Source organism: Chaetodon trifascialis, chromosome 1 (assembly GCF_039877785.1).
Source record: "Chaetodon trifascialis isolate fChaTrf1 chromosome 1, fChaTrf1.hap1, whole genome shotgun sequence".
Classification (NCBI taxonomy): domain Eukaryota; kingdom Metazoa; phylum Chordata; class Actinopteri; order Chaetodontiformes; family Chaetodontidae; genus Chaetodon; species Chaetodon trifascialis.
In genome coordinates this window covers 23,075,767-23,092,089 of record NC_092056.1, presented here as the reverse complement: position 1 = coordinate 23,092,089, position 16,323 = coordinate 23,075,767, and the positions used below count along the sequence as shown (strand labels likewise).

At 40.6% G+C, this 16,323-nt stretch overlaps 1 protein-coding gene across 1 annotated transcript; it reads left to right on the top strand.

Moving 5' to 3' along the window:
• The first annotated feature begins 218 nt into the window (after positions 1-218).
• On the top strand, positions 219-15,159 carry mmp2 (matrix metallopeptidase 2). The gene is made up of 13 exons (XM_070966799.1): positions 219-766; positions 963-1,189; positions 2,244-2,392; positions 3,186-3,314; positions 4,144-4,317; positions 5,008-5,181; positions 5,981-6,154; positions 6,682-6,837; positions 7,061-7,187; positions 11,170-11,306; positions 11,940-12,099; positions 12,455-12,564; positions 14,399-15,159. The coding sequence occupies exons 1-13, from the start codon at positions 611-613 to the stop codon at positions 14,500-14,502; spliced, it is 1,977 nt and encodes a 658-aa protein (XP_070822900.1). The 5' UTR covers positions 219-610; the 3' UTR covers positions 14,503-15,159.
• The last annotated feature ends 1,164 nt before the right edge of the window (positions 15,160-16,323 follow it).

Genomic DNA, 16,323 nt, shown 5'->3' with positions numbered 1-16,323 from the left:
CCCCCCCCCCCCCACCTGCACATCATTTAACCCACTTGGAGGTTGGCTTTAAGGGAGTTTGACAGTAAGTCTGATGAAACAGTAATGCAGCATCATTATTGACCTAACTAATAACATAACGCCGGAAAGCTACTAAAGTAAAGTAAATGGGAAAAAAAGAAGTTTGCTCCATTAGTTTACATTCAGAGCAGATTGCAATAGATTTGCCATCTCGCGCCTCAGGTCACTTACATCCACGCATCGGCAGTTAGCTGTCTCTTGTGGACTTTATAACATTTGATTCCCGAACTACCCTCTCAGTCATTCGAGGAGTGTAAAAACAAGGCAGAGTGAGGAATCCAGCGTATGAGTAAGCGCAGAATTATTCCTGTGGGCTCCCCCGCTCCTATTTCTCAACCTGGAGACTGCGCAGAAAGCTGTCGGGGAAAAAGTGCATGTGCAAGCAGAACTGAGAAAGTTCATAGAGCCGAGTTGCAGGATGTCCCGTTAAGGAGAAAAAAAAAAGAAATCCTGCAGAGGAGCAGAGGCAACATAAGCGGACGAGGTGAACAGACTGCAAGCCAGAGCGAACGGCTCTTACCACAGCTAAGATACAGTAAAAGAGGGGAAAATGGCCTTTCCGACGGTATTTAGCTGTCGTCGGATTGTTCTCAAAGTGTTTTTGGTGCAGTTCTTCGCCTTTCAAGCAACATATGCTGCCCCTTCGCCTATTATCAGGTTTCCTGGAGACGACACTACCCCCAAAACAGACAAAGAAGTTGCTCTGGTAAGTTTATTGGTTGTTTTTCATAAATGTCTAAGTGGGTCAGACAGCTGTGAAGTAACAGTTCGTACTCCTGAAGTATAGAGAACCGACGTGTTGGGTAATAGTTTGTGGGATATTTACTTATTTACTGCAATGATTTAATAAAAATGCTCAATCCAAGAGAGTCAACCCATTTTTATGTCTGTTTCTCCTTTAGCACTATCTGAATAAGTTTTATGGATGCCCACAAGACAGATGTAACCTTATGGTGCTCAAGGACACCCTGAAGAAAATGCAAAAGTTCTTCTCTCTGCAAGAAACTGGAGAGATCGATTCCAAAACTGTGGAAATCATGAAAAAGCCTCGCTGTGGCGTCCCAGATGTGGCCAATTACAACTTCTTCCACAGGAAACCCATGTGGCAGAACAAAGACATCACTTACAGGTCAGAGAATTTACATTATCTCCACATTTCCTGACAGCGTTGGATTGCCTGGCACCGTAACTGCTAATTTGGATCCTGAAAGGGGTATTTTATGATGGGAGTGGGTCCCAGTGCATTCTGACTCTGCATTAGTGATTCTCAAATAATGACATCATGGAAGTTTTCAGCAGTATGGCCTATAGGAAGGGTAAGGGCCTGATACTAGTCATTTTAGATGCATTGTACCGCATCAGGACATCATATATGATGTCTGCTAATCACAGCTTAACTGACATGACCCCACCTAGCCATAAATCAAAGCAGAAGAACTGAGAAACACCACTTGGAATATGTCTGAGTCACTCAATAACAACACAATCTAGCAGTTTGAATATAATCGCCCAAAGCAGTGTTTGATGAGTGTACAAAGAAACAAATGCCAAGCCAGAGTGTGTTTGCTTTGAGAGATGGACCACAGCTTTGCCCCGCCTGACCTCCCCCCCAGCCCTCCCCTCAAACTCCAGTCCACCCCACCCCCATCCAGACAGTCACTGTGCGCTTGCGTCTGGTGTGTTGCGAACAGCAGCATTCCTACACAGTATGTGTCAGGTCTTTTGTTTTCGTTCTGTTCGAGGTTTATAACGATGTGGGATTGGTTTATTTATATCAGCGGTTTTGTGTGCCCTGATCATTCCAGCCCGTCTGCCTGTGTGTTTGTCGGGAAGACTGCGAGCCAAAGACAATAACAACTGAGAGATCTTACACTGTTTTTAGGAACGGGCCATGTAGACAGGCATATAACAGAGTTTGTGGCTGAACACTGTTTCAGGAGCGTTTTCACCAGATGACTCATAGATGCTTATTGGAGCAGTTTAGCTGGATTCTTTTCCATCTTTAGAGATCTCAACAGATATTCTGATATTTCTACATGTCTCTCATAAACAAAACACTCAAAAGGCCACGTTCAAAGCATAGAAATGATTAGTCTGATGAAACGCGCCTCTTGCTCTTATGATATACTTTGTTCCATTTTTCCTTGCTGTAGAATGAACCTGACTCTCTGTTAACTCTGTAGAATCCTCGGATACACGCCCGATCTGGACGAGGAAGTCATAAATGATGCTTTCTTCAGAGCCTTCAAAGTATGGAGTGACGTCACCCCGCTCTCATTCACCCGCCTCATGGACGGAGAGGCTGACATCATGATTAATTTTGGCCGCAACGGTACGGCATATATACAAACTGCACAGTGCAGTCGGTGTCTGCCACTTAGCGGTTTCATGTCATGTATATCTGCAACTCAAATTCCATCAACAAATTTGGTTATTTTGCAGCTGAATGTTCCCATTGCAAAACCCTGCTTACTGTAACTGTACATTTGTCACTTTTGTCTCTATTCTCATCTCTCGCCTTGGGATATGGGAAACGGTAATGGAATGGCATTGCACGACTCAATTCAAAGATTTTCTCTGTCAGGGCTATTTAAGCACTCTAATAACTAAATTATGCTTGCATGAAGTTCCCTCCAGCGTCTGAAAGAATAAATAGAACCCAAGTTTGGAAAGAGTTGAACAGAAGTTCACGGCCTTGTTGACTAGTGGAGAAGGAGCAATGACAAACATGTTATTACAGTGACTCCACGTGTCACCAACCTATATTTTAGGAGCACTTCATAAAATACTGGGAATTGTGGTCTTCACACAGGTTATCCCAGTCGTTCCAACTAAAACAACCATCTGATATTTACTCACAGTGTCATGAAATCATTCTGTCTAGCCATAGCTGACCCTGTTGAGACAGAACCCGATAATTATAGTGGGACACAAACAAAAAGCAGTCACTACAGAGGATGTGAAACAGCTGTTTCAGAGACAAAAATAGTAAGGAATAATTTGATGTGTTAATGCACACACCAATGTCACACAGTGTGAGAAATATTTGTCTGACTGCTCTTGTATGAAAAAATGACTTCAGATTTTTGCCTCAAAGTGTTAATGTTGAATGATGTCATCAACAGAGCACGGAGATGGTTACCCCTTCGACGGCAAAGACGGCCTCTTGGCTCATGCCTTTGCTCCTGGGCCAGGAATTGGAGGAGACTCCCACTTTGATGATGATGAGCAGTGGACGCTGGGAGAGGGCCAAGGTTATGAAGAAACACCACTTACAAAAACAGAAGCCTATTGCAAAAGCACCACACTTTTTTCACTGAAGCTGCTTGTGATTCGTGCAGTCTCAGTATATACCTTGTATTGATTTGTGTAAAGATGAATGAGTGCCAAATGTATGGATTTTGCATATAAATATCCTGCCTTTTACTCAAACCCAATTCTAGGTACCATAGGCGATGTGCACTGGTGACATGACAGGGCAGACCTTCACAAATTTTGACATTAATAATGCATTGGACTTTCAGACACTTTGTTTTGATTTTCTTAACTTTGTCTGAACTTTCTGGCACTCGAATTGACAAACCTCAGCCATCTGGAAGCTGGATAGAAAAAAAACCCTCTCTACTGCATGCATTTGTACGCAGTGACCCAGATAGTTTTATGTGTTTCCCATTATTCAGATCCTCTTGTCTGAATTCATCATTTGTGCAAAGGTAATCTATAAACCTATTTCCCCTGTCTCTTGGTGCAGAAAGTCTTCGCACTTAGACACTTGGAGTAGACTATTTTCTTAGTACATCAGTGCCTGTGCAGGTTTTATCCCGTTTATTATATTTCATATCTACCTCACTTCTGAACTGCTGACAATTTTTGAGAGCCTACTTTTTAAATGGCTTCCCATTTACGAGATAGCCACTTGTGTCTATTTATTAAAAAAAAAAAGAACTATTTTAAAGTTAACGTATTGAACGTCACTTTTGCAGTGGTTTGGGAAAGCAGATGACAGTAATTTAAGGTTGAAAAAGTTTTGTAAAAAGTTAAAATTAGTTAAAATGTCAACATGATCCTTGATTTTTTCAACAGTGGTGAAGGTGAAGTTTGGCAACGCTGACGGAGAGTTCTGCAAATTCCCCTTTCTGTTTATGGGCACTGAGTACAACAGCTGCACGTCTCAGGGCCGTGACGATGGCTTCCTGTGGTGCTCAACCACTTACAACTTCGATGATGACGGCAAATATGGCTTCTGTCCCCATGAATGTAAGTTTGTCCTGTGGCTCTCTTTCCTTTTTTGGATGGAACAATATATCATTGTGATTGGAGATTTGTATTGCATTGCCATCTTGCCCTCCTTGCATCATACTGAACTGAAATTAAAGGAGGGGCTTCTGTTGTAGCCGAGCAGTTCTTCATATCAGATGATTGTTATGTTTAAAGCTGTTCTGCTGATTTTGGACATAGTGAAAGTAGGCTGAACAGTACGCCAGGAAAGTGTTGTTTTTTTGTTTGGAGAGGATTATGGAATATTTCTTTCCAAGTCACTGCCCCACTTTAGAACACTGGGCTTTGTTAAACATTTTGTTTATCTGTGTTACGTTGCTGTCCATGGTACTAACATCACCACATGCCTATTACAACTGACTGCCAAAGTACACATGTACACAGTTGTTTTATATGATGAGAACACGGGTTTGTACTAATGCCGTCTGTTCTGTTAAGCTTTCGTATTGATGTAAAAAAAATTCTCATTCGGCTTATTTTCGCGTTGTTTTCTCCTCTTTGAGCAACTTTGGCTTACATAATGACTCGGGGGTCAAAGTTGCTTGCAATGACATTGTAGAAATTGGAGCTTATTCCTCAGCAAGCATTGAAAACAAATGGGAAATGTACTGTCTATAATGCTATTCGCTTCTCTGTAACACTTCTTTGTATTTGATTTTTGTTTTACAGTACTCTTCACCCTGGGTGGCAATGCAGAGGGCGCTCCATGCAAATTCCCCTTCACCTTTCAGGGAGAGAAGTATGATGGATGCACCACTTCAGGCAGGGATGACGGTTACCGCTGGTGTGCCACCACAGAGAACTATGATGCTGACAAAACCTATGGGTTCTGCCCTGAAACTGGTAGGTGGTGTCACCTGCTGCCTGCTAGACACATCACATCATAGAATACTGCTTAGTGTTTCAAGTGAAAATGTATTGTCCTATCCTCAAATATGTGCATACTGGTGTATACATTGTCTGTGCTTCTTAGATGCATGCAGTGCATTTTATTGGCTGTGTTTATTTTGATGTGCAGTGTATGGTGCCCTGCTGTGTGTTGGTCTGCAGGAATGCTCTAGCTGGGGTTTTCAGGCTTGCTCGTGGTCTGCTGCGTGGCTGTGAAAGCATTTTAATGTGCACTGGCAGGGCTTATTTTCCATTCAGTCAGTAGGAATGTTTTTAAGGTTGAGGTGGTGTAGTATGGAGGGAGGCAGACAGACAGTGAGAAAGACAGCGAGAGGTACAAACACTCATCATTTCATCTGGTTCTAATTGATGAGGAATGTAGCTTTGTTGTAAAGCCTTGTGTGATAGCTTGTGCTGAATATGAAATTATCTTTATTAAAAAAAATAAAAACAGCACAAAACCACTCTTGCCAGAGTGAAAATTATCTCTCTTTGAAAGAAAATCAATTTGGGCGGGTGCTTTTTGGTTTTGTGCCCAGTGGATTAGTTATTAACGTGGTGTGTGTTGTGCCAGTTCTTTCATGATGCTGTTTTCAACATCATTTGTGCGCACTTCACAATATAATACAAACCAAACTGTTCTGAGGAAACGTTTTGGAATATGAATGAGTTCATTAGACAGCGAAGTGAACTAAGTTCACTACATGTTCCACATTTTCACATTTACAGCTTTACCTGTTGTTGCTCCCTCCAGCCATGTCAACAGTGGGAGGAAACGCAGAGGGAAGTCCCTGTGTCTTCCCCTTCACCTTCCTGGGAGACACCTATGAGTCCTGCACCTCATCTGGACGCAGTGATGGCAAGATGTGGTGCGCTAGCACCAAGAGCTATGATGATGACCGCAAATGGGGTTTCTGTCCTGACCAAGGTATGAATAATATGTGTGCTTATTTCCTTCTGTAGTTCTGGGAAGTGGATTTGCCACAAAGGACACAGCAGTGAGTGCCAAACACTTTGGACAATTGCAGAAACACTATGCATTAGTTATTTTGTCAGCCTTTCTTTAGGCACATTTAGGCCACTCTTGTATATATACTTGTTTTGAATTTGCATTGCACTTGTATACACTTTATTGATGCTGCTGTATATTGGAATTTCCCCTCGTGGGACTAATAAAGGAATATTGAATTGAATTGAATTTGCAACACACAGGAAAATAAAGCTACTGTAGAGGTCAGGTTTAGGTTGTCAGTCTGCATCGTCCTGATGAAGGAAGTACGTCATTTGACACAGAAACAATATGTCTTATTTATGTGTCCCACCATCAGACTCCATAAAGTACCACTGAAGAACTGAAAGACCTATTAATATTATCCAATTCCTATTTTCCACTGTAAAGTATCAATAATTTCTAAAGGGATACTACAGTGAAGTTTCTTCAATGCATGTTTCCAGGCTACAGTTTGTTCCTGGTGGCAGCCCATGAGTTTGGTCATGCCCTTGGCTTGGAGCACTCTCAGGACCCCGGAGCATTGATGGCCCCCATTTACACTTTCACCAAAGACTTCAGACTTTCTCAGGATGACATCAAAGGCATCCAGGAGCTCTATGGTGAGATGAAACGTCATGAGTGGCTAGTTTCCTCAACAGGGATTAAGCTGAACACAACCCTGATTCCACAAAAGTTGTGGTGCTGTGTAAAACGGAAATAAAAACAAAAAAAATATTTGCAATCAAACCATGTTTCTTATTAGAAGTCAGGAAAGATTAATTGAACTGAGTGTGTATTTACTCCCTCAAGGATGAAATATTCTGCTAAATCTCTTATAAACAGGCGTCCCGACAGACAAGCCTTTGCCTCCTACCCAGGGTCCAGTCACTCCAATGGACATCTGTAAAGAGCCAGTTATCTTTGATGCTGTAGCACAGATCAGAGGAGAGACCTTCTTCTTCAAGGACAGGTAATCAAATCAAATCAAACAAAAAGTCCAAATATTTTTTTGACTTGAACTAGACTTCAGCAAATGCACACGTGCCACAGGAAGACATGAGGCACAGAGGGGACAATATGAATGCGGACAATAAATCCGTCCACAGTCAATGTTCTCGACCATGCTGTTTGGATACACTACCTGTAATGTTTTCATTAATTCTCTGAGTCATAAATGCAACGTGAGGTCCATGTTTGATTCTCTCAAAAACTTGCGAGCACTGCCAGAGTCTGGTGGGAAGAATGACAAACAAAACCCAATAGCCTGTTTCTGGTTTTATGACTTGTACAATTGATATAAGGCAGCATACACTAGTTGGATTTCATAATCATTTCCCCCCAAACCATGAGCAGTTTGACATGAGGTTTCTTGTTAATTACCGTTTCTCATATTGCAATCTTGTGCCACTTGAACATTGTGGCTTAGATGCTTGTTTCATGATGTGACAATTAGGAAGAGGGAAAAACAAACTATTGGTCCACTTATGCAGTGACAACCATAACAGTCATCAGTCCTAAACACAGACTACAGTCCTCTCCTTTAGCGGCGCCAGTGGATCCAAAGTCTTAAGCTTACTGTGTCTACTGGCTGACCCTATGTAGAAGAGGGGTTTCATAACGTGCTGTGGTTTTGACAACAGTCTTTGTGAGTCAGTGTATTTTCCCGTAGGAAGGTGAACATTTTCATCGCAGCAGCTGAAGTTAGTTATGGACAAATTCCCCACTTTGAATGAAAGAGTCACGTTGGACAAAACCAATATTGTGGCAGAAAAGAAACCGATAGAAGAGACAAATAGCATCCTTGTTTGTTATGATGTGCTAACCCGTCTAGTTGCACTGAAACATTGGCTCTTGCAATTTGAAGGTTAACAGAGCTGTATATCTGTCATGGCCATTTTGGAAATGTGTCCAAAGCAAACAGGCCAGCAGCATACCTCCATACCAAAGAGTGTAGTCTTTCAGTTAGCCTGGTTTTTCCTCTGAGAGCCTTGAGTTAGAAACTGAGAGAAACAAGCCACAATCCAACTCGCAAACCCTGCTTTAATGCAAAATTACTTTTTACCTCGCTCTCGCAGCATAGACCAACATTGGCCCCGTATATTCAGCCTTATGAACTATAAAACTAGTGTCTGCACTAGTGTATCTGATAATCATAAAATTCCATAGCATTGCTGTCCAATAATCATTAATTGTACCACACAGATGCCTAAATGGCATATAGCTTCATAGCTATAACATTCATAATGTTCTCTCTCAGTCAAGGGGCTACGCCACTGTTTTGATCATCATAACTCACTCATTATTCATAACATCACTTATAATCACCATAATCCAGAGCAGTGTTTTTTTCAGCCTGTGAGGAGAGGTACATTGATCTGCATGTGCAATATCTGAAACATGATATATTGCATTTACTTAACTGAAAATTAGCTGAGTTATTTAAGACGTTCTTGATATTGAATGGTTATCTTGCTTCACATTCAGCAGCTCACTGTGTTTCTTGGCTCTCTTGTGTAACCATGTTTCCATGTTATGTTGTTGCTCCATGTACTCCTGTAAAAATAATCTCTAAGTGAATACAGCATGTTTCTCAGTGGAAATTATTCTCTTGAATCATACACGTCAACATAATGATAACTTGTTTCACTAGAAAGTACACTCAGTATTTCTTACTAAATCCCTTCAGAGTCTTCACTGCATATATGACATGAGTCTGGACAGACATGGATGTAACCTGCAGCTTGACTGGTTTGCAGAGGCATACAGCCACAGGGAAGAAATTCGAGGCTGATATTCCTTGAATTTCAGTTGCTATGAGAAAGTATGCTCAAGAACCAAAGGACTGAGATATGACCTGAAAGCAAGGGAGAGAAATGGAGGACAGAGTAACCACAGTATATCTTTCTGAAGTCTGAGATTATTAAAGTTTCAGTAAGAGCCCATTGTTCTGTACATGGCAGAGGCTTAATGAGTTTGCCCTCTTGGTTCCACAGGCTTATTCTCACTTCACTCTGCCATTACAAAAGTAGGATCCTGTTTTTTGTCCTGGCTCAGTATATTTCTGATGTAGGACAAATCTTGACATGATACAATGAGTAATGCTTGTAGCACTCTCTCAGCTCAGCATAAAACTCTGTCTGTCTGGAGGATTACAGAGAAGACAGTTAAAAAGCCTACTCATAGAGAGAGTTTGGCCATCCTCCTTACTCGGCCTGCAGTAAGTAACCTATGCTTGCGTGCTGCTTGTATCCTTGCATGTAGCCAACAGAGGATGTTTGCAGTATTTCTCTTAAGTTGTAATCCTTAACATTCAGTCCTGGTTGATTTATGTGAAGGACCAGTAATTACCATGGCAGCATCAAGTGTGGTTTAATACCACAGCGAACACACATTGAGCAGCTATTTTGTCAGAAACACAGCAGAAGAACAGCTGGTATATATGTTTACAGTGCAGCCAAACAAACTCACTTTGTTTAATACAAAGAATAATTGCAACCATTCTGAGATTTTGAATGCTGCAGTGCACAATGTGTGAGTAGTTTTCTATACAACAGCAGGGCAGAGTGGAGTTGGTTGGTTACCTTGCTGAGGAGCTGCTGGTGTGCAGCCTGTCGCCTGCAGCTCTTCACCCAACAGCTCATTGCGGCTGCCTCTTCAGGTTCATTTACTCCCGAAAAAATTAATGAAAAAACTTGCTGAGATATAATTGTGCTGGATTAGATGCAAGTCTCATCCTGTGAATACCTTCTGCTTGGAAGGCAATATGAATATCAATAAAGACTACCGAAAGATAAGTACTGAATGCAAACACATTGAATGGATATTGCAGAAAAATTGTATCAAAAATAAAGTTAGAGTTCACAAACATCTTAAGGATTCTAACTTTAAAGCAGGCTAGTTCATAGTGTACCCTTTTAACTGCCAGATGGCATTTCCACCGAATCTGTTGGAGACAGATTGATAGCAAGATTGATACATCACAAAGGGTTTGTGATGGGTCTTTGAACTTACCACAGTGCATGTTTTCAGCAATTTACGCCCAATCATATGCTATGCATATGTCAATCATATGCTTTACATTAGTTAAATGGTTTCCTTTAAACTGAGCTGACATAGTTACATTACTGTTGTGTCATAATGCGTTACAGACCTTGAACATGAACATGCATGACCACACAGTTTTAACATTACTTAGATAACAACAAATACAGGATAAATGGATTACCTACTTGAAGGTCTTAAGTCTCAGCAATAGTTTGGAAAAATGTCTACTTCCTGTCCTCTTAACTAACCCCCTAGGCAGATAATTTCTTTATTTTTTGTTTTTAATTGAATAGAAACAGGTATAAAAGACAGAAAAGCCCTCTGGATATTGTTGGTACACCGCATTAACTGAACAAATAGAACGATCCACTAATATAATTTGTAGATGGCTAGTTCGGATTCAGATGTTTCTCCTTTCATACTGACAAATGTATACAACATCAGGGATAAGTCAACAAAGTTTTATTCTTGTCTCCTTTTTATCATGATTCCAACTAATTCTTGCAATTTGCAGATCTTTTTCTTTTTAAAAAATAGGTCAGTGGAAAAGAGTTTGGGAATCTGCCGTTGTTGTGCAGCTGTGTATTGGAAATCCGGGCAAGATAGGTCTTGTTCCGCTGGCGTCGGCAGCCTTAGTCCTAACGAGAACCAGATGCTCATGAATCAGGCCATTGTGGCTGGCTCGGCTAGTGAAGCACTTGCACTAAAACCTCCTCTTACACGCACACACACACACACACACACACACACACACACACACACACACACACACACACACACACACACACACACACACACTTCCCCCGCCTCCTCATCAGTCCCCTCTGCCCCTCTTTCGCTCTCACTCTCATTTTGTCCCCAGCTCACCAACCTTACGATCACTCACCCACTCCTTCTCTTTGTGCCAGGTTCCTGTTCAGGTCAGTCAACTTCAGAAGCAAGCCCAACGGCCCCATGTTAGTGGCCACCTACTGGCCAGACCTGCCCTCCAAGGTAGATGCTGCCTATGAAAACCCAGTGGAGGAAAAAACAGTCTTCTTCGCAGGTATGCTGGAGAAAACAAGAAAACGTGATGGAATGGTGGATTTAGACCTTGTTGAATGATGATGTCATATTATATGAACTGTGCACCCCGTTCATATCCTCCCTGCACTTCTGTGGTGATCAGAGAAACAGACAATTCCACTTCCATGAGTAATGAAGAGGTGTCTTCACTCTTTTACCATTTGGATGCCTTTCCCTTAACGGTCAGGCATTTCCACGAAGTGAAGCATTAGGAGAAGCAGGAATGTTGGCTGAGCACTCTTGTGTGCGGTCTGCACTCTTGAGACACTTGAGATATTCCAACATAGTTATTAGTGGTTTATGATACATTCTTTGCATTTTACTAATATGACAACCTTCCTGAATAACTAATGAAATTTGCATAATATCTTTGTCAGCTTTAAAGATAATAACAGCAGAGCTGGTTTGGCTATGGGGGAGACTTACTATCCTGAATGGTTAGTCGATGAGCTCACATGATATGATATGGTTGGTTGATGGATTTGCAGGAATATGAGATAGCACATGATCAGACAGTTCTGTGTGAAAATAAGTACCTTGCATCAATAAAACATGTGTCTTCAGTGTTATTTTAGCCTTGGTTCCACTCATTCTACTTATTCTTTTCTTCCAGGCAATGAGATATGGGTCTACAAAGCAGATGAGTTGGAGAAAGGCTATCCCAAGAGGCTGTCCAGCCTTGACCTCCCCACTGACCTGCAGCACATCGATGCTGCCTTCAACTTTAGGAAGAACAGGAAGACCTACCTGTTTGCTGGGGACAAATTCTGGAGGTGAGGAGGAGCAGAGTTATTGCAACCATTTGAGAACCCAAAACCCAAGCTTTTTTTGGTGATGTCATCTCCACTTATTGCAGCACTAGGCCACATCTGCATGTAGTTAGAGTTTGGTGTGACCTAATCTGCACTGTAAACGACGGCAGCTCTGTTAGCCCTTGCACAATGGTGTATGTAATGGTTCATGGTGTAAAGGGACTAATTGTAACTGTAACTGTTGGTGTGTGTGTGTGTGTGTGTGTGTGTGTGTGTGTGTGTGTGTGTGTGTGTGTGTGTGTGTGTGTGTGTTTGTGAGGGAACTGTGAGGCACGCATTAAAGAATTATACAAATGCACTTTCGTTATGTGTACAGATACGATGAAGAAAATAAGAGAATGGACTCTGGCTTCCCCAAACTTATTGCTGACTCCTGGAATGGCATCCCAGATGGCATTGACTCTGCCTTCAGTCTTAATGGCATTGGTAAAAAAAAAAAAATCTTTCTTTTGATATAATTTGTGAATTTTAAGGCTCTGTATGATTTGAAGAATGAACATTTGATGAGAAGTTTGCACAAGCTTTGAATGCATGACTTAAACCTTTTGAAAAAGAAAGGAGCAAAACGGAGGTTTTGCAGAATGGTCTTTTACTACGAATTATGCACACTTAAAATGAAAATACAGTATATCGAGAGTCTATGTGCTCGTGGTTGTGTAAGCCACATGCTAACATGCTCACAATGACAACATGTGCATATACTGTATATCAAGTATAATGCTAAGCATTGTCACCATCTTAGCACGTTAACATGCTCTTATTTCCAAATTAGCACTAACTAAACTACAGCTGAGGATGATAGGAATTCCTTTTGCAAGGACGAACCAAAATATAGGTCAAATTAAAATTTTAACCTCATTAAGGACACTAGAATAAAAGTCGGAGGAACACTGAAGTAATTACAGTTCACCCTGAGGAGGACATGAATGTCTGTTACAGATGCCACAGTAATTCATCCAATAGTAGTTGAGGCATCTCACTAAAAACAATAACAGTAACCCCATGGTGGCGTAGATGAATAGTCAGGGGATGATCAAAGTCATTAGTCTTAATCCTTTGGGGACCATGAATGTTTGTACAACATCTCATGGAAATCCATTCAATAGTTAGAAGATATTCAGATAAGATAAGATAAGATATTTCAGCCATGACCAATTGGTGGACTGACCGAACATTGCTATCCCAAGATCCGTCTGACGAGAGTGGCGAAAAATTAACCAGTGACCACATTAATTTTTGACATGATGTGAATACTGCAAACATAAAATAATCTTTTGCAACATGAAATAAATTCTACACTAATGTACTAATCACTATAGGGCTATAAGATATATAAGATATATATGTGATTACATAAAACAGCAATGGTCACTGTACCGGTTCAAAATCAAAGAATACAGACCAAGTAATAACTGTATCCTCAGTCTACAACTATGTTCACGTTTAGAATAGAGACTTTCAGGGAAAGAGGATTTTGTGGTGGGGGTGATGCTTTGATTGAAGCTGGATCAGAGCTGGTGCTCTGTGGTAGTCTTCAGACTGGTGTTCCATCTGGTGACACTGCAGGCAAGTCTAGTCTGGCACTGTGCCTCTGTCAATAAAACTCCTCACATCCCACAATCCAGCAAGCAATGACGCCATGTAGTGTCATAACCCAGAAATGAACAGTTTAGAGGAACTGAGTGTTCAGAGAAAATGAGCAAGTAAAACAAGTCAAAGGGAGTAGTTCTGAAGTTAGGGAGTCATCTGTGGTCTGATGTTTATAGAAGACAGGCAGAGGGACAGGATTAACATCCCTCATGGCTTTACGCATTAGTGAGCAGGGCATTGCAACTAGAGTGCAAGAAATACTTGGTGGAGAATTTTTGGCATGACACCACGGGTAAACTTCCGCTGAGACTGTCACCGTCAGCCATGTATCCTTGAGGTTAGAGGGGGCATGCAAGTTTCTGTCTATGGCAAGTAACCGGGGATTTTTCCATTACTGCTCTCCCAGCAGACACGCATTACTGTAAGCATCACATAGCCCCTTCCTCACATAGTGAACAAAAATATTTGCGGTATATAAAGAACGTCTGTGCCCCTCTACAGAGGTGCCTCTGTACGCTTCTTGATCAGAGAGAGAAGCCTAACACCAGCTTCCACAGAGCCTGATTGGATGCTTCCATCCAATTATCATGTTAGTCTCTATGCTTTTAGAGAAGCCTGAATATTTTACTGTTATTACAGCGAACAGTGTGTTTGTGCTTGTCTTTCACAGATTACAGCTACTTCTTCAAAGGTAACCACTATTTCAAACTGGAAGACAGCAGCTTGAAGATTGTCAAGTTGGGTGAGATCACAAAGGACTGGCTCGGTTGCTGAGCATTTCCACAATGTCTCACAACTGGCTAATTCCTGTATTGACATCTGGCCTCATGAGGACATTGCTGTAGTATCGCACACAACTTGCGGTCGCCGCAGTGCACACTGTTGTAAGTTTTTGTCCTGGCAACTCTGCACGTTTCTGTGGGAGACATGTTCCTTCCAGCCTGTATAACCAGCCTCCAGCTTTGTAGAAAGGGCGCCTCGGGACCTTATACACAGGCTGAACATAGGCAACTGGATATTTGCTATATTACTGTGTGATATTGACATTTCATTTGTTATGCTGATGCAGATTTATTACAATTTGTACCCCCTGTTTTATTGTTTTATAGTTTGTTTTTTTAAAAACTCAGACATCAGGTATGTCCACACTGCATTGAACGCAGTGCTATACTGTGCTGTGAGATATTGCCGTTTTATGCAAATTTAATTCTGAAAGGCTTTTTTAGACCATATGAGGAATTCGTGTTGGCTTAGAATCACTTCTATGTCCAGTGTACTAAGTGCAGTTTTATAAATGTATCACTTTGACTAAGTAATTTTCTCATTGTTGTGCAATACATTTGAAAAAATGGATTTGCACATGTTTGACCGAAAATGGTGCTTTAGAGATCGCTTTTTGCATATAGTCCTATATATATATATATATATATATATATATATATATATATATATATATATATATATATATATATATATATATATATATATATATATATTCGTATCTTCTGGATGTCAGAAAGTAGTTGCAGGCACACATTATTCTTCATTTGGTTAGCACTTTGTATAGAACTATACAGGGGAACTGCTCAATAAGGAGACCAAATTACTTCCATGGCAACTCCATGTTGCATTTCCCTTCACTAATGGTACAGAAAGATTAAAGGCACAGGTTGCCTCTAGAGGCTGTATCAGTTTGCTGCATGATGGAATCATGACAAGAGTACCACAGTAGTATTGTTTAATAACCTTTTTTTATAGTCTCTTTTCTCTCTTGGGTTTTAACAATACAGTCATTGTGTTTTGTGTTGTTTTTAATGCTTGTGCACTTTGTTACTGTCATCAATAAAGATGGTCAACATAATGTGGATCAGTGATAAATACTTGCAAAAAGCATTCCTGTGGGTGATTGACGTACTGTAGGTATGCACTTTCACCATCAGACCTGTGAATTCAGCAACCAAACATCAGCGGTGGAAAAATTAAATACCACAATGTCAAAATAAAAGCATAACTCAAGCATTCAAAGTATTACCCATTTAAAGATACATTCTGTGAAAATTATCAGCACAATGTACTTAAATATGTAAAAAAAAAAAAAAAAAAATACTCCTGTTGCAGACAGAATACTCCCTGTTATTGTTTATATTTCTTACATGATATTTATTTATTTATTAGATTTCTTTGATGGTGAAGCCTGATAATATGACATGTAAACATCACTTCAGTGTTGTAGCTGGCAGAGGTGGAGCAAGTTTTATCTACTTTATAGATTGCTTCCTAGATCTAAACAATGCGTTATATTTCATCAGCTCATATGTTTTTAGGGAATATCTGATTGAGTTACTAGTACAGCTATAAAGTACTTGCAGTGGAGTAAAGTGCAATAATTAATCGATGAAATGTAGGTAATATAGAGGTACGAAGTGAATATAGAGGTATGAAGTAGCACAAAAATGAAAACATTACCTCAAATTTGTACTTGAGCAAAGATTGACTTTCCACCACTGCTAAATAATTATGGACTGGAAAGGATGCAGGACAAATAAAAATTTGTTATGAAACTGCGCCATCTTGTGGACATTTTTGAGAGCTGGT